Source organism: Mytilus galloprovincialis, chromosome 2 (genome assembly GCF_965363235.1).
Source record: "Mytilus galloprovincialis chromosome 2, xbMytGall1.hap1.1, whole genome shotgun sequence".
NCBI classification, from domain to species: Eukaryota; Metazoa; Mollusca; class Bivalvia; order Mytilida; family Mytilidae; genus Mytilus; species Mytilus galloprovincialis.
This window is the reverse complement of record NC_134839.1, coordinates 111075348-111094528: the sequence shown is the minus strand read 5'-3', so window position 1 is coordinate 111094528 and position 19181 is coordinate 111075348. Positions and strand designations below refer to the sequence as shown.

General features: G+C 30.4%; 1 protein-coding gene and 1 long non-coding RNA gene across 3 annotated transcripts in view; one reads left to right on the top strand and one right to left on the bottom strand.

Moving 5' to 3' along the window:
* Window positions 1–18490, top strand: part of LOC143065371 (calcitonin gene-related peptide type 1 receptor-like) — a 29097-nt gene extending 10607 nt beyond the window's left edge. The window contains exons 2-13 of one of the 2 annotated variants that reach the window (XM_076238906.1): window positions 136–240; window positions 935–1376; window positions 3174–3265; window positions 4007–4098; window positions 4969–5122; window positions 12863–13013; window positions 13627–13687; window positions 13927–13993; window positions 14177–14259; window positions 15405–15540; window positions 16473–16514; window positions 18083–18490. In XM_076238906.1, coding sequence (XP_076095021.1) covers window positions 190–240; window positions 935–1376; window positions 3174–3265; window positions 4007–4098; window positions 4969–5122; window positions 12863–13013; window positions 13627–13687; window positions 13927–13993; window positions 14177–14259; window positions 15405–15540; window positions 16473–16514; window positions 18083–18343 — 1632 coding nt within the window. In that variant the 5' untranslated portion in view covers window positions 136–189 and the 3' untranslated portion in view covers window positions 18344–18490. Of the gene's footprint in view, window positions 1–135; window positions 241–934; window positions 1377–3173; window positions 3266–4006; window positions 4099–4968; window positions 5123–12862; window positions 13014–13626; window positions 13688–13926; window positions 13994–14176; window positions 14260–15404; window positions 15541–16472; window positions 16557–18082 lie in introns of both variants that reach the window. The other variant, XM_076238905.1, reaches the window with a different exon arrangement.
* Window positions 6081–9918, bottom strand: LOC143065372 (uncharacterized). Its single transcript, XR_012975462.1, has 2 exons — window positions 9785–9918; window positions 6081–7981 (listed from the first exon to the last, which is right to left on the bottom strand). It is a non-coding gene; the product is annotated as an uncharacterized LOC143065372 (long non-coding RNA).
* Window positions 18491–19181: the final 691 nt, after the last annotated feature.

The following is a 19181-nucleotide window of genomic DNA, read 5'->3' as shown; positions in this document are numbered from 1 at the left end:
ACGAAATAGGCTACGAGTAAAATGCCATGTATTTCTACTATAGCATGCGGTCAATTTGGTCTATTAAGTTTTAGCAAGTCAAAACGATGCATATTGAATTGATTTTAAGAAAATAAAAGGATTTTTCTATTTCAGCTTATAAGATGGTACATGAATTAGTATGTGTATTTGTAAATAAACCATTCGAACATGTATAAGGCTCCTGGCTGGCGATTACTTGAGATTCTATATGCGCTTCAGGTAAGACATATGATATTTAGATATTCTGTCATGTACACCTATGTATAGCTACATGCATGTTATTATAAATGATTGGTAAATAAAGGCAACAGTAGTATACCGCTGTTCGAAATTCATAAATCGATGGGGAAAAAAACAAATCCGGGCTACAAACTAAAACTGAGGGGAAAAGCAAAATCACAAAAATACTGAACTCTGAGGAACTACGACACAACAGAAACACAACATTAAAAAATAACACACAGAAAAACGAACTATACTATAACAATGGCCATTTTCCTGACTTGGTACAGGACATTTAAAAAAAAATGGTTGGTTGAACCTGGTTTTGTGGCATGCCAAACCTTCCTCTTTTATGGCAATGTTAAATGTAAAATTAAGTTGACAACATTACATGACAGGACTACAATACAAATAAATGGGAGAACATATAGGACAGAGAAACACACGAATAATTTCTTTTGTCTAAAATCCTTATATATTACCAAAAGAGTAAACTGTAGATACATGTTTATCGAAAGTTAAATTATGATCAAATGTAATAAAATAAAGTATCATAATATAAAAGAATACTAAAAATGTCTTAAGGATCAGAATGACTAATGATGAGAAAAAAAATATTTAAAATATATTATAAATATTATTCCAACGTATTTTTTATCAACACGCATCCTTTACCTTTTTTCTTTTTTAGCTGATGTTCGAGTGTGTTTGTACTTTAGAAAGAACATGTAATTCTCGTATTGGAATACATAAACAGAAAGAATTTGAATATTTTTCTTGTGCTTGGTGCTACGATTTTTTGTTCCAGACAACACACAAAACTTTAATTGCATCGGATGTAGTTCATTTTCTGTATCATACAATAGAAGACAGGATAATATTACCTGATATCAATAATCAGACTGACGTGAATGACATATGCTCAACTCTTGACAAGGACGAATGTCATAGATGGCAAACATGTTGCAGTGCAGCTTCTGCATGTTGTCAGAAACAATTGTCTGTTCCGTTGGGTGATTTAAATAACACATGTGATCGAACATGGGATGGATGGATATGTTGGGACGACACACATCCAGGACAGCATGTTTACCAGTCGTGTCCACTTTATCTCACATTTTCAGTGCCTTCCCGTAAGTTTACTTAAGTATAGTAGACATCCATAGTTCACTTGAATTTGTTAAACACAAGGACATTCGTGTAAAATGGTTGAAATACTAGAAACTTACTTATGTATTATTAGTTAAATAGTGTGCTAGTGACCTAATACGGTATATATGGTTAATTATAAATTCGTTTCATAGTGTGCTAGTGACGTAAAACGGTATAAATAGGGTCAGTAAATTGCATATGGGGATTCGATATGGAATTTACTGATCCCATATATACCGTACCACGTCACTAGCACACTATCTAACGAACTTATCTTACCGACTATCTTAACATGCTGTTTTTAGACTAGTGACCTATCAAAGTGAGCAAGTCTTCTATACCGTTAGCATTAAGAAACTACTTCTATTGGTTATACAAAAACAAATGCCAACAATAACAACTAACTCATCAATTACTTCGTCTTTTGATACCTATACGATTTTATCTCAGTACCGTTTCGTTTTGTTAAGGGACGTAACACCGCTACTAACCGTGTATTGACATATTTCCTGGCTTATATCCTAATATAGAATATACACGGACTCCACGCGGTTTCTTTTAACCAATTGTATTTCTAGAAATGCATAGTAGGAAAGATAAGTTACAGTATTCGTCAACATTGGAAAATTCACAGAATCAGAAGTTACAGAGTAATAGCCAAATAATAATAAATGTATCTCCATGATCACATTATAACAAGTTTTCGGACTTGCATGTCAAGTTATAATTAACAGTGATCCCCCTTTTATTAAAATATTAATTAAAATGGCAAAGCAATACTGTGTAAAGCAACATAATGTGAATTTTATCTAACAATAAACAGTTGTTCCTTCTATTAGCTAAACATGGTATTGCTTCAATGAAAATTTACCAATTATTTAACAAATGAATAAATCTCAGGTTAAATTAAATCCATAGAATATCTTTAATAACTTGCCAAAATTAATTTTATGTTTTTTTTTCAAAAATATAATAAACAGTAAAGGGTCAACGGTCTTTTTTTCAAGCTACAGGATGTGTTAAATTGTCAGATTTTGTGTACATTATGCATGGATAACCCAATTTTGAGTGAAAAAAAAGGAAACATACACCATATATTTTAGATTAATTATAATAATAGTTATCAAAGGTACCAGGATTATAATTTAGTACGCCAGACGCGCGTTTCGTCTACATAAGACTCATCAGTGACGCTCATATCAAAATATTTATAAAGCCAAACAAGTACAAAGTTGAAGAGCATTGAGGATTCAAAATTCCAAAAAAGTTGTGCCAAATACGGCTAAGGTAATCTATGCCTGGGATAAGAAAATAGATAGCTCTAATATTATGATTTCAGAAAAGAAAAAGAAAAAAAAATAGTGTCATCGGACTGTTTTTCTTGCTACATTATAAAGTAAATACATTCACACCACATTCTATTATAAAAGTTACTTTTTCTGAGTTAATCAAATTATGTTCTATTTTACAAGGTCAAGCTGTTACGATCTGCCTATCAAATGTTACTTGGGTACAGAAAAAGTGAAATAATTAAAAATACCGAACTCCTAGGAAAATTCAGAACGGAAAATCAATAATCAAAAGCTCACTAAAGGAATGATAATAACTGTCATATTTCTGACTTGGTACATTTTCTTATGTAGATAATGGTGGATTGAACCTGGTTTTATAGCTAGCTAATCCTCTCTTTTGTACGAGTTTAAATGTTTAAAAAATCAACATGTAACGCCACGTCTATGAAACGGTACGCAAGTGCATCTTATTCTTTATTTCTTTAGGTCAAGCTGTTAAAACCTGCCTATCAAACGCTACATGGGAAAGAAGAGAAGGTTTTGAATGGACCGATTATCAAACATGTCTTTATGTTGATGTTAGTGATTTACAAATCATTAAAATCATAAACTTTTACCTGAATGTGTTAACAGAAATTTTGTAGGGATATTTTGTTTTTGTTTGTGGCAAGAAGTAAAATAACAACAATATCAAAATCAGGGGAAAATTCAAAACGGAATAACCCGAATTAAATGACAAAATAAAAAACACAACTAACGAATAGATAATAACTGTCATATTCCTGATTGACACAGGCATTCTCTTATGTAGAAAATGTATATGCATGTATTTATTGAGCTAAATATATAAGAAAATAAGAATATCGAATTCAGGAGAACATTCTAGAAAGTCATATTCTTATTTGGTACAGGCATTTTTTTCTGTATTTCTTTTAGCTAAATATATATATATATATATTATCTGAACCATAAAACGCCTTTCTCTTTATTTTTCTTAAAATTTTTGTTTTAAAAAGTATGACTAAATGTTTCAGGTTAGGTCAAATATGACTTTTTCTATTGTATGCTTTTATCTTATTAAAGAATATTTTTATACATGTACCAATGATTGCCGCTATCAATAAAATTGAGAATGGAAATGGGGAATGTGTCAAAGAGACAACAACCCGACCATAGAATAGACAACAGCAGAAGGTTACCAACAGGTCGTCAGAGCATGTTCGAATACAGAAATTACATCAAGTTATAGCTTTATAGCATCAACTCCTAATTATTCACCTATGGAACCCGATTAATTCCTTATGTAACTGCCATTTTAGGATCTGAAGACATCTATTTTTATAGGATTTGCGTGTAGTCTTGTCAGTATTGCAGCTTTATTTCCTGCCGTTGTTATATTTATACGATATCAGTAAGTGATTTAAACGTATGTCTTAATATATTAATATTTATTGCATGCTTCAGATTTTATTCTTATAGGATTTATAACTGAAATGTGATTTCTCGCGTAATGTACCAATATTCTATCAAGTCATTAAAATCACAATATGTACAATGTACCAAAACAGTCTATTTCGATAGTTTATAACGAATTAAACACACATTTTGTACGTGGTGAATATATGCCACTTTTGTCAAATGGATCATTATATCAAATTATACTTCATTAGACTGTCCTTCTCTTTAAGTCTGAAGGGTTAATTAAGATACAAAATATTCCTCAGACCGACTCAAATCAAGTTTATTACATCGATTTAAGACATGAATAATAATAGATCCTATTCATCGATGTCATCAGTTTACTGATATGAAAATGTTCATGTTTTTAATTCTAAAATAACATCTAAATTTAGATTTAGATTTTTGTAAAGGAAGTATATAACTACAAGTTTCATATTTTTAATACGACAATTAACAGACAAACATATAATTAGTTTATCTCTTAAATTTTCAAATTAAAAAAAAACTGTTTTCGTTGGGTTTTACCTGCATGTACAAACTATACCCACAACATTGTTGTTTTTTATATATCGCGAAATCATTCTCATCTCAAACATGTTATCAGTTAATTTTTTCAGATGTTAAAGTTTTATCAATATCACAAGTGTATGAAAAACGAACTAAGATGAAGACTTCATTAAAACATATAAAAACATTTAAAACTTCAGATGAAGTGATTGTTTAAAAAGCAAAATACATTCATGTTAAATCATATTCTTTCTCATTTAACTTAATACAGAAACTATACTATCGATAATGCTGCTTTCACATTTCATTGTAGAGCACTCCGCAAACAACACAGAATTCGTCTACATATCAATTTCTTCATGTCACTATTGCTCAAGGAAAGTGCTGTTGCATTATGGGATATGTTGGTGACGTTTGAACGCATAACTAACAGCGACAGCAGCAGCACGGTCCTTGCTCAGAATGGAGTAAGAGTTAATTTGTAACAATTATTAAGATAAGATAAGATAATCATAGAAAGCAATTTACTTTTTACTCAGCAATATAAGTGCATACATATTAGTTCCGTAAATTATCCACATGCAAAACAGGAACGTAATGCTTTTTGAAAAAAAATATATTTATACATTATTTAAAATCTTTATCACATAAACGGAACGTGCATACAACCTATTTAAAAGAATTGAAACGGGGAATGTGTCAAAGAGACATCAACGCAATCAAAAAGAAAGCCACTAATGGTTCAGGAAAGTAACGATAAAACCCCGTACCTCATTGTGTTTAATTCATTTTTGCTAGTGCACATGAGCGTCACTGATGAGTCTTTTGTAGACGAAACGCGCGTCTGGCGTTTATACAAAATTGAGTCCTGGGTATCTATGATGAGTTTATTAAGTGCTTTCCCAAGATAACCTGCCCTACTGTAAAATCTTTCATCACGTACGTATTGTTGTTTGAAGATATACTATATTGATACAAAAAATGTATCTTTTTAATCAGTTTTAAGTTTAAATGTACATTGTTTCCACCGTTATTTTAATTTTTGTGTGCATTTTAATTGAATTTGATACTTTTGTACTCGAACCTTTGCTGCCTTAACACATTAATAATGACTTCTAGCATTCAGGAAAACTGAGCAGCATTAAAAACCCTATTTTGTTGTAATATATTAATCTTTTTTTAAATGGGCATCTATGAGAAAACCATGCAGATGGTGCTCCATGCAAAGTTGTTTGATTTTGATGAAACTTTGCTGACATGTTCAGGTTGACCTCATATGAAAGTCATGCAAGTTTGAAGCCCTTGCACTGCTGGTAACCATGGCAACGATAGGGATTTAGGGTATTTTCGAGTTTATTTATAGATGCATTTACTGAAATGCATAGATTTCATAAATTTCTCAAATAGAAATAAATACTATAATACTTCTGAGTGTTTAAATACTTTAATAGCACAGATAGGATGTGTATGAAGTATAAATCACATAATTTTATTAAACATAATGATATATATAGAAAATAAGGGTGTGGCAAAACACATAAAATGATAAAAAATATGGCCTTTTCATCTAATCACACTAAAACAGACACTACAGCCCAAAAGTCGCTTTAATTTACCCTAAATTTCAGAAATGCTTTGCATTTTCTTTGGTTCAAAATATTTTGAAGGGATTTCGGTTGCAAATTAATTTTATAGATTTTATTGATCATTTAGATAGCCTCCCCCCCTTTTTTTTGTATTTTCGCAATAAATTGAGGAAAGTCTCATATTTTAATGAAACCAAGCATTCAAAAAGAAATACTTGAATTATACAGATTGTAACATGCAATATAGGTAAATCAAATAGAAAATTCAAAGTGAAATGGATTTTTGTGTCACAAACAATAGTAAGCATAAGGCTTAAAAAAGGGGGGAGCTGCCAAAGACAATTTTTTTTTGGTATTTTTTTTTATTCCAAATTCCTTTAGTACACTTGTCCCTATTACTTTAAAGAGTAAAATCCATTCATTTCTTCCTAGTAATTCCATTTTTGGTTATTGCAGCTTGCTAATTACTAAAGTTGTATTCTGGTTACTGAAAAATGATATGAAATTCAATGTCAAGTTCATCATATTGAAAAATCTTAAGTATTGACATTCAGAAGTTGTGTCTGACAGGTAGACAAAATTAAGACAGGTTGCAACCTTTTACTTGCATGCTGGTTACCATATAAGTCATTTTGATCATGAGTACCTGAGACAGTTTGGATAAAATCTGAATTTCTATTGTACAAAGGGAGATAATCCAATAAAAATGCTGATTTTTAAAACCTTAAAATTGCATGTACATATTAATTTAAACTAACATACACTTTATCAATTTAATAAAATATAAACATATCTCTATTTGGTTATCTGGAGAGAGAGTTAATAGTGCATTTGAGCATATACTATTGGTTTGCTTTTGTTGTAGTACTTTCTAAAATTCTCCTAAAAAAAGGTCTAAATTTATAAATTCTCTTTTAGCATTGATACATTTTTAAATATCTCAATCTGTATAAATGATCATAAATGTTATTATTTTTTATAGCATTAGTATTATATTTAACAATCAATAAAGATGATACAATAACACTAAATGGTGCTTACATGCAAGAATAAGATTATTATAAACATACATAAAAGTTAATTCTAATTGACTTAGCAGCACAAGACAATTGTTGCATTAGGTATAGAATTTAGGGAAGTATTAAATTGTTTCCATACTATCTTATAAGAATTTACATACATGTAACTACATGAACTATGAAAGGTAATTTACTAATAATTCAATGAATAAAACTAGATGGTCAATCTAAGAAACAATTTCTGACAAATGAAAATATTATTATGTTGATCAAATGGCCAAGTCCATTTGTAATCTTCTTGATTGTCTTCAATACTGATGACCTTTTAATACAGAAGTAATTTTAGACTTCTTATTCGCTGATGAGAAAGCCTTGCTGATGGTGAGACAGTGAGAACATTCTATTTCCTAGCAAATAACTCTCTCTTCTCATTTGTGTTGCAACTGTGTGTTGACTTGGTGGTTTTCAAGACTTCAGCGAGATTCACATTGCCGTTTTTTTCCTTTTTTTCAAAGCATATGAGTTCCATTTCAATTTATTTTTATTTGAGCTTGCAATTTTTAACATCAACAGGAAAAATCAAAGACAGATCAGAGCCTTATTCAAGTATCAGTATTATTATCTAAGTTTTTCTTCATCATAAACATGTTTATCAACAAAAATGTGTCTCAGCAATCAGTCTTCCTTCATGAACTCCAGTTATTTTTGGATCACCAAATGTCTGTAAAAAATAATAAGAAAACAATTGTTATACATTAAATGATTGAAATTTCCTAAAAAGAAATTACTTATTAACTTTGTCTTAGTGTAAAATGTGTTTCGATAATCACAACTCTGACATTCCAGTACATAGAATAAGAAATAAAGTTTACTAGCTAAAAATGGACCTAAATTTGATTTTTTTCTTATTCCAAGCTGCAGCAAACTTAATTTTAATGAAGTTAATTTTGCAGATTTCATCTTGTATTTATGACGTTATGACAATACAAAAATAGGGAGATGAGTATTGATTGCAAATGAGACAAATATCCACAAAAGTTCAAATGAAATGAATGTAATGCCTCTGTACAACCTTCAACAATGAGAATAAAACAGCTCAAGGGTACATTCTATTACAAATGCTGAAATTGCACCTTCATCAGGTTGGGAGGGGGGCACTATATAGACACTACATTCAAACTTGATTCACATGATACAGTTCAGAATTTGGATTGTGATGAATTATTAGACACATCATACATGTAGGTTTCTGACACAGAATAAATGTGGTAAAAGAACTGATGATTTTGAAATTGGACTTGTGCCAATATCCAAAATCTAAAGTTTAAAAGACATGATTAGATTTATCATATCAAAGAACCCCATATATGCAATTTTTAATGAATTTAAACAAAGTTAAAGTTTGGACCCCAATTTGAAGCAACTTGAAAACTGAGCCCAAATCATAAATCTAAACATGCTAAATGCATGATAACATTTAGCATAGAAAAAAAAACTTCAATAATATTTTAATAAACTAACAAAGGTTTTTTTGCCCCCATGATCTTTTTTGCAATTTGAAAATGAATGTTAAAAATCTAAACATATAAGAAGTATTTAACCCAAAAAAGTACAATACACCGTTTAATTTTGCATAATATCAAAGAACACCAATTATTCAATTGTTTTATGAAATCAAGTTTAACTTTGGACCCTTTTGACCCTATAGCTGATATAGACTAATTTAAAAACAAGCCAAAACATTTGAAATTGGTAAAACAATAAGCATTGGAAACAAATATATAATTAATTTTACAGCTAATTTCCTAAGGCATGTAAATCTAAGACTTCGGTTAGCTTGCATGGTTTGTTTGTATATTGTACAATTGCAATTGACATAACATCTAATCAAATTTTAAAGTACTCCATAAAGGTTCAAATATGCCTATATTTATTGTTTGAAGATATCAACCTTAATTTCAAAGTTTGAATCAATATTTATACAAACAGAGCAAGCGAACCTACCAAAGTTTTACTCTACACGCATTAGGAAAATAGCTGTAATAATGAAAAAGTGTTTTTTTCAAAAATGAAAAATACAAATGTAGTCTTCAGGTTTACCATTATAAATGCATGTATACTATATATATAAATGAGGATCTCAGTGTCAAGCTGACAAGAAAACATATTTTTGTCTAGGTTTAATTCTTATAAAGAGAACAATTCCAACGATGAGTAATGAAAATTTTGTTGTGTAAACTGTACTGATATGGCCCTTAATTGATCATAAAAAAATAATTTGAGTGTTCTGTGTGCTATGTTTACTTTTTGTTCACCAGATTGTTAAAATTGAAGGGTTAATCTAATTTATTGATTATTTATCATGTTTTTACAATAATAAATGTAACTGGTGAATTTCCAATTTCTATATATGATTATATTTCACAAATAATGCCACAACACATGTCTTATTTGCTGTCTATTTAGTAGTCTCTTGTTATGACTTGTTTGATTCATTTTTTTATCAATTATATCATATATTTACCTATGTGATCTCCTATCATATCTGCTTTCATTTTAACATTATTTTTGTGCTTTTCCATCTTCAACATTAACCTGTTGATAAGAAATAAAATATTGTATATTTGTACATTTGCATGATCAGTACAGTGAGTTACATCTACAGTTTGTACATGTACATTGTACATTAACATGTTAAGTTAGGGTTGGCTTAACATAATGCATTGGTTCATTGAAAAAAAAAGTTTTGTAGATATGATAATTTATTTGTGTAAATGTCATAAATGCTATGATATCAATCACATCATCAAGTAATTCATTTCTTCCGTATTGTTATTTTGAATTTGTTTTATCTGAGTAATCTGTAATGTTATAATCTCATGTTGCCCCTTCTGGGCCCTTTAATTTGGAATACATTTGTAAGCATATTCTATTCAGATTCTATTTTATTAACGATAGAAGTAAAGACATGTACAAGTTCTCTTTCCATGTTTATAACTGTGATACATGACCTGCACGAAGGAAATGTAAAGAAAAAGTCTCACAGTAACCAATTTTTAGAGAGAAAAAAAAACAGCTCATAATTGTAAAACATTTTTTTGAGATTGAGAACCATATATATTGTATCAATCTAGCTGCATTGTACAATGTACATGTAGTACTGGTAAATAAATGAATAAAGAAAGGAAATTCACAACTCTTTGGGAGCTATATTGTGACTTTAACAGTGCTTAATCAAAACCTGTCACAAAAATCTTTAGGGTAGGGATAAAAATAAAGGTAGGTAAGGGTAGTGCGGTTAACACACATACTTTTTAGTTGGCATAAATGTACAGTAGTTTTCGTATGTTTATGTAATTTATACGTGTTTCTCATTTCTCTTTTTTTTATATATAAATTAGACCATTGATTTTCCTGTTCGAAGGTTTTTACACTAGTAATTTAGGGGTCCTTTATCATGTTTATAGCTTGTTGTTCCGTGTGAGCCAAGGCTCTGTGTTAAAGGCCGTACATTGACCTATAATGGTTTACTTTAATTAATTGTTATTTGGATGGATAGTTGTCTCATTCGCACTCATACCACATCTTCCTATATCTATCTACTGAATGTTTTCTATTTCAATGGGTTGTATTTAAAAAAAAAAGGGATATGAAGCAACCATTATTTTTAAATTTGGAGAAAAAAAAACAGAGTCAATGGACTCTATTGACAATTTGTCAAACAAACTCCCGATACCGGAGGGCTTTGTAATAGAATATATACATGTATTTTATCATGATTCTTGAGAGACTGAGAGAGAAAAAAGTTTTTCTATTAAAATTTAGAAGGCAAACACATAAATCTTTTAGTTTTAGAAGAATTTTAAATCATTATAAATGTATGTCAATGAAAATTAAATCAGTGTTTGCTTCAAGAAAATTATGTAAATACCCCCCCCCTTTTTTTTCCCCCAAAGAGAAATGGTCTATGCTCTTCTTCCGATATTTATGTTTTGAATCAGATGTGATGTTTCTACAGAAGGTCTTTTTATGGTGTCAAATTGCTTTTTCTAACCACAAAAAAAAAATAACAAACTTACCAGAACCAACTGAAAGTTTTGCTTTTGAAATTTCCGTTGCTAGATTTGGAAGGGTCATGAAAGGATGGCAGCAACTCATTTTGTCTTCTTGTCTACTGCAATCCAACTCCTGTCCATGTTTGCAGCATATGCATTTTAAAATGTGAGTCTGAAACCTAGACATGATAGTGATAGTCTAGACTCATGAGTCATGTCTAGACTATCTGATCAGGATCAGACTTATTCCAGTGGAAGTGGGAATGTCTTTGCCACCTGGTTTGCTATGTCTTTGTTACACTCTTTCAATAAAAATCAGTTTTTGGCTACACCATATTCATCAAAAATATCATTATTTCCTATCCTTCTGCACATTTGTTGATTTCCCTCCTTCTGTTATTGACACTAAATCTACCTTTTATTGTGAAGAGTTTTACAAAGGGAGATAATTTTAGCTATATTTTTCAGTTTTTCATCTTTTATTCAAATAAGCTTATATCAATTTGCAACCAAAATCCCGTTAAGGAATACTAGTTTGTAGTAAACCATAACATTTAACAAAATATTTTTTCAATTTGAGTGACTTTTGAGGTGTTATGGACATTTTCAGTACAGGCTGATTTCAAATTTAAGAAAAACACAATTATGTCAATAAAAATAAAAACAAAAATAAAGGTTGAAATAAGATCCAAATTACAGTTTATTTTAGTAGAAAGTCTGAATTTTAAGGCCAAACAATTTTTTTTTGTCATATAATACTTTGAACTATTCAATAAAAAAAACCCAAAAATGTCCATTTTCAACAACATTTTCCAGCAAATTTGGTACTAAACTAGAATTGCCCTGGATTCACATAATTTGAGATAAAGTGTCATTTTTTAACCATAGAACTATTAGATGTACTTAATACTTTACTAGGAACCCAAAATCAGCTGAAAATTCCACAACCCCTTTCATTTTTTTTTTTGATTTTGCATGGTTTTCTCGTAGACATCCATTTAAAAGGATTTCATACCAGATAAAAAGACGTTAGAACATTTTATATATTCATTATCACAGATTTTGTTATTTTAATTTCTTCTGTTGATGAAATTTTAAAGAAAACCAGCAATCAAGCGATATCAATGCTTGTTATTTTATTGAAAAATAAGCTGATTAAAGTCTCGTAGGTTCCATAGAGCCTTCAATTATACAAAAATAGTTCTTTGAAACATATTCAATTCACCACACTTCAAAGACGCTGTATTAGGACTGAAATAGAACTAATACATAATATGTATATATTTCAAAATAACGAATAACTTACTTTATGAAAGAATTCTTCTTTTGTATAGCTTTGTTAGTGATCCGATATCAGATTAATATTGTTAAAAATAACAGAGTTCTCAAGTGCGTTCCTAGATTTACACCATGTGGTATCATCGTAGTGAAAAGTTTTGACTCCAATCCTTCCCCCGCTGGCTATAACTATATAGACATACCTTGATAAGCCACACAGAACATATAACTGTTAAAAAAACACTTTTGTTTTTATTCTATTTGAACAGGCTGGATGTAAAACATTATCCTTTCTTAAAATATATGCTAAAGCCGCCAGTTTTACTTGGATGTTTTGTGAGGGTTATTATTTACACCGACTGATGAGTGACGCCTTCTCTCCACCTCGTTCACTTATACCTATATTTGCTGCAGGATGGGGTGAGTCATTAACGTGTCATGACAATAGTATTATATTCCTGTATCCGAGAACTGTCATATTATATTTATAAACGAATTGTATATTTTTATATCAAAAAATTAAATGTCATATGAAAAAATAAATAATTAATAAAACAACCAATTTTTTCATGGAAATGGACTTACAAATTTATGTTTACATATTTCAGTTTGATTAATTTGGGGCATGTGCAGTTATATCTACCAAGTCCGTTCAAAATTAAAATTAGGATTGTAGGTATAGTTGCCAATGAGAAAACCATCCAATAGAGACCGACCAATGATGATTATGTTATGCTCATATACGCACAACACAGATCATACACTTTTCTTTGAAAGAGAGGATTCAGTATTAAAACAAGTTTTCATTGAGTCGATGAGTTTCTGTTCATGAATGAAAAGAATACAGCAATTCAATAACTACTAAATAATTCGTCCCAACGATCTCTGTGTATTTGTTTGTTAAAAAAGCCAAAGCACGTACATCTAACTTAATATATTTGGAGAAAAAAATAATGGCAAGCTACTTGAACACTCGTAAACTGTATTTTATTAATGAAGTTCAAATGCTTTTCATAACATTGCTATATTTCAGCCATTCCGTTCGTGTCAACATTAATTTATGCAATACTAAGGATTGTGTATGCAAATGAAAGGTATGACTTAGTTATACTAGGTTACTTTCAAATTTTGTATTTTAATTTCATAAATATAAACAGATTATACAAACTATTTAAAAATTAAAATGACTTGGAGAATGTTTATAAAAATGAGTTATATTTCTGATCTTTTATTTACAATTTCATTATACTAGTATTGTCATGTTATGTTGTTTTGTAGGTTAAAAAATAATATAAATTAACAAACGTGAAATGATATGGCATTTCTATTTTAGCTGTTGGTCAACCGGTTATGGTAATTTTGAGTGGATCTTTGATGCTCCTAATCTTGCATGCCTTCTTGTGAGTATACACAACATAAAAGTTGGCATTTTTTACTTGTATTGCTCATATTTGTATGGTTGAGTTATCATTATAAACTAAACAATACAATGTATATTTTTTCTTTACAAAACTTAAATACATAACTCTATGCTTACATCGCCCTTTGTGCATTATCGTAATCCATGTTATCTTGCCTTGTAGGTGAACCTAATATTTCTGTGCAGTATATTACGTATTTTGCTGACACAGATTCAGTCTCATCCAAATGAACCGAGTCATTTCAGGTAACGTCATTGCTCAATACTGACATATTCAAAACAATCCTATTTACTAAAGGTGTATAATAACAAAAAACATTTTGCCGATATATATATAAAAAAAAATCACAAAAAATAAAAGTTACTTTTCCAAAATAATGTAGGATTATTTTCTTTGTACATAACTCTTACAACTATTCTCATTTGAATATTTAGGTTAAAACCAACCCTTTTGAATTTGAATAGATGTATTCCGTGAGCTGTATAAATAATTAGATTTGCATCACCAATGTTATAAATATGAAAATGAGAAGATGTGGTGTTGTTAATAAATAAAGGCAACAGTAGTTTACCGCTGTTCGAAATTTATAAATCGATAGAGAAAAAAACAAATCCGGGTTATAAACTAAAAACTGAGGGAAACGTATCAAATATTAGATATAAGACACAACATAAACACAACATTAAAATGTAACACACACAGAAACGATAATATCATTAAAATGATAACATTACATGATAGCCCTACCATACAAATAAATGGGAGAAAGTATAGGACAGAGAAACAAACGAATAATAGTCAACAAAAGGTACAAGGTTAAAAATCTAATATGCCAGACGCGCGCCACGTCCACACAAGACTAACAAGCTGCGCTCAGATGAAAATAGTTTAAAAGCCAAAACAAGTACAAAGTTGAAAATTACCGAGGACCAAATTGTCAATTAGAAAATTATATTAACCAGAATATGAAAGGGCAAGGAAGTAAACAGGAACAGGTCCACACATGCCCTTTATCAATAAGCTTATCCCATATGCATGGTAAACTTTTAAATGTCAGAGATACTGAAATGCGAAACAATGCTTCTAACGGTCGTATTACACAGAATCGTTGAAATTCGTATAACAGAATTTTAAAATGTGTATTTCCCGATGTAATATTATAACCACACGCACAAATTATTTTCAGACAGATCTCAGATGTTCATCCGAGCTATTACATTCATTAATACTGAAAATTGGTACGGATTTGGTTCTCTATCGTAGTTTTTGCTGTGATGTTTTTTAAGCAAAAATGAATTTTGAGTAATTTACAGTTCAAATCTTTTTGACAGGTTATTAGACAAATGTACTGTGTACATCCTTTTTTAAAACGTATTATCATCTATTGCAGACGGGCAGTTAAAGCGACATTTGTGTTGATTCCACTGTTCGGGGTTCAGTTATTTGTTACTATATATAGAATTCCTACATCATCCCCTGGTGGTCTGGAATACGAGAGATTTTCTATTGTTACTAATAATCTTCAGGTGAGATATTTGAATCGTCTGTATGTTAACGTCTGGGATAAGCCATACAAGTAAATAGAAGTATTGTCTTTATTATTACTATTTTATTAACAATAATAAACACACGTTCTATACCGTTTTGATATGATACTCGAGAATTGTAAGAGAAGAATTGTTATATCCCATCACTGAAATGACTTACAATCGGTATTCATCGGATCTAGTTGACAAATTTGTATACATCGACTGCAAAATTGCTACCCAAGAATTCAAATTTATATACATAATTTTCAAATATTTATGAGACATTTTCTGCAGAGTATCTGCAACACCGTTTTTGACGTTTTATCCTTAATGCAGTATTTTAAGGTTAACATTGGTAATCAACAGTATTAGATTTCAAAGATCAAAAAATGTACAGACTTCATGTAATAAATGATATTCATGTATTGAAGAAAAAAACAGGATTTTTTTTTATGATACCTAAAATACACTTTGATTATTTTACTTTTATGCATGCATACACTGTTTGAATATTTTATTAAAATACATGAGATGCATACACTGTTTGAATATTTTATTAAAATACACGACACGCATACACTGTTTGATATATGTATACATACTCTGTTCAATTATTTGGTTGATAAAGTTTCGCTACAGTAAAAGAGGGACGCCATGGCCAACAATGAAAAAGACAAACAGACAAACAATAGTACACATGACAAAACATAGAAAACTAAAGAATAAGCAACACGAAACGTCATTTGCCACACATATTTACGGCCACAACGTCACCAGGCTAATCACGCCGACCAATTTTCGTCACAAGACTGATTCACACCCAATATACTACCTCAGTGGTTGATATATTTTCTGTTTTATATAAGTATGAACCAAATATATGTGTAATACAATAAATCACATTTTATTGAAGCATATTTTTATTTCAGGGGTTCTTTGTAGCGTTGATATTTTGCTTCCTTAATAATGAGGTAAGCAGCCATATACAACTTCAAAGATGTTTTAATAAACTAGTAAGTTTTCTTTCCCTTCTTTAAACATTCTTCTTATAGCAGAATATATACACCCATGACCAGGTCAATATGTAGTGATAACGACACGTCAAAACAATGTGATTACGAAACGTCATTGCGAAGCATATTTACGGCCACAAGACTGATTCACGCCATAAATCTTTCCATATAACGAAATGCCAAAAAATAGACTGCAATAAAATGTTAAGCCTAAAGTTAACATGACTGTAAACAATACATTGAACTGTGTGGGACAAATACCAAATCAAAAAGTATATAGCAAAACTAGAACATGCCAAACAGAACTAATTGACTTGTTGTCAATCATTTAGGCGTTGGTAATTTGCACTGTGTGCCTTCGATGATGATATTTCCATTTAAAAGAGGAAACCAGGATTTCTATGCACACTGCATGCATTGAACCTCAACCATAACGAAATCCATTCAATTTTCGAACTGCAAACCTTTCTAGTCAATGAAGTAATGAATGAAATTAACATTTACTTAAATACATATTTTTGTATTACCACAGTACAGTAATTATGTTCCGGTTTTTTTTTTTAACTGTTGTTTTTTCTTGCAAATCTGTTAGTATTTTTTCATTTTCAAGCTGTATTCGAGTACTGCAGTTCAAACATTTGCTCTTTTCAAAAAAAAAAATATTCTGGGGTTAACAAAGAACATTTGAGCTAAAAAAAAAAAAGACTTTCAAAGCCTTAAAACTGATGTCAAATAATTTATTTTTTTTTTTCATTTACAATAAAGTTAACACAATAAGGCATATGAACCCATTAAATTTAACGTAACCAATTGTATTTTATATTTTCATTTTAATTTAATGTTATATCATGTTTGATAATAGTTCTTTATGTAATACTAGTATGTAAAGGTTGGTATAGAAATAAAAATCCAGATGTGGTTTCATTATTAATAAGAGAATATTCATTAAAGTCCACACGAAATGGATGTAGCCACATATAAGCCACACAATGCCAAAAACCATACCTACAGTCAGCTTAACATGAAAGAATGTAAAAAATATAAACGACAAAAAAACAACAAACATAAAGACATTAAAAAGTACGTATCAATCTTTAAGAGGAGCGGAAGATACAAGCGGGACATTTCAAGTCATAGATCGATAATAAACACTGACAATGCCATGGCTAAGTGTAGTAGCAGCAGTTAAATGTAGTGTAACCGAATAGAGAAATACCGAATACCTAAGTGTCACACGAGAGAAAATTGGTTGATAGAAACAGCCGGGAACACCGAAAAAGATGACAGACGAAGAAGTGATAACAACTGTATTGAACTTATCATATATTTCTAATAGTTTTCCCGATCTATTCACATATTTTCAAGCTTGAAAAGGTTAACTCCAACGACACGTTCTATCGTCTTGTGACGTGCCCACAATCCAACGAAGTTTTTTGTTTGATAACTGTGTGTTGTAGGATGGTGAAATTGATTATCTCCATTGCATGTAATTAAAACATCAACACAAAATGCATCTTTGGTTTCAGGTGATTTCAAATATTCGACGGTCATGGCGCCGAAGGGTACGTGATAGAGGAGCATCACATTCCAGGAGAACAAACATGACATCAATCAATATGTCCTTGACATCAAGAACTGACGCAGACTTTCATCATGTTAATAAACATTTGTGTGACATTAAGAATGAAAACGGAGGCTGTAGTCCTGATAAAGGTGACAACATGTTTTGTCCTTATGATGAAAATTCTGTAAAAAGCGTACCTAAAACAGACTTTTCAAACTTATAACGGTCCAATGTGATGTGGATCGATATTTTTTTTCTTTTCTTTCATCGCATTTTTAATTGTTCATATTTATAATAAGACGATGAAGAAGTTCTTTGTTATATTTACTGCGCATCACTGATATGTTTATAATTAAAACTTTTTTATTAGCGTTGCAATTTCATTTTCAGCGGAAATTTTGATTTTATTTAATCCCCTTCAAAGTGGTTACTTTAAAACAGTTTTAAATATATGTTGCACAGAAATAAAACAAAGATTTAACAAAATCACAAATTTAGTTCAGTCGCTGCGCCTTCTGGATTTTCTTTCCTCGAAAAGGCTCTAACCAAACTAAAACATTTGAAAAAAGTAGATAACAGAAATACCAAACTCCAAGGGAAATTAAAATGAAAAGTCCCGGATCAAATGACAAAATTAAAAGCTCAAACACATTAAACTAATGGATAACAATGATGTATGAACACTTAAATACCAGAGGGTCTAACAACAGGGAAGTAAAACGAAAAACGAAATCCACATCAGGTGCGTTTAACTAAAGATAGTTTTAATGTTCTTGTGAGAGAAAAGTCCATAGGCACTTCTCAAGTATTTAACTGTTGAGATGCTGTTATGAAATGTAAAAGACACTATTTCATTAGTCCAACGAATTTTTAGTCTCTATCAAGAACGGTGTTATATCCTATAAACATGTGACAAAAAATTCGTTGGACTAATGATGATGTGGAAGCTGGAGCTGACCACACACTCGGGAATAATCAATCAACATTTGCGATATTCGAATAAGCTCTCGCCGCGATATAGCCTTTTTGTGCTAATGCGACGTAAAGCAAATAACAATCAA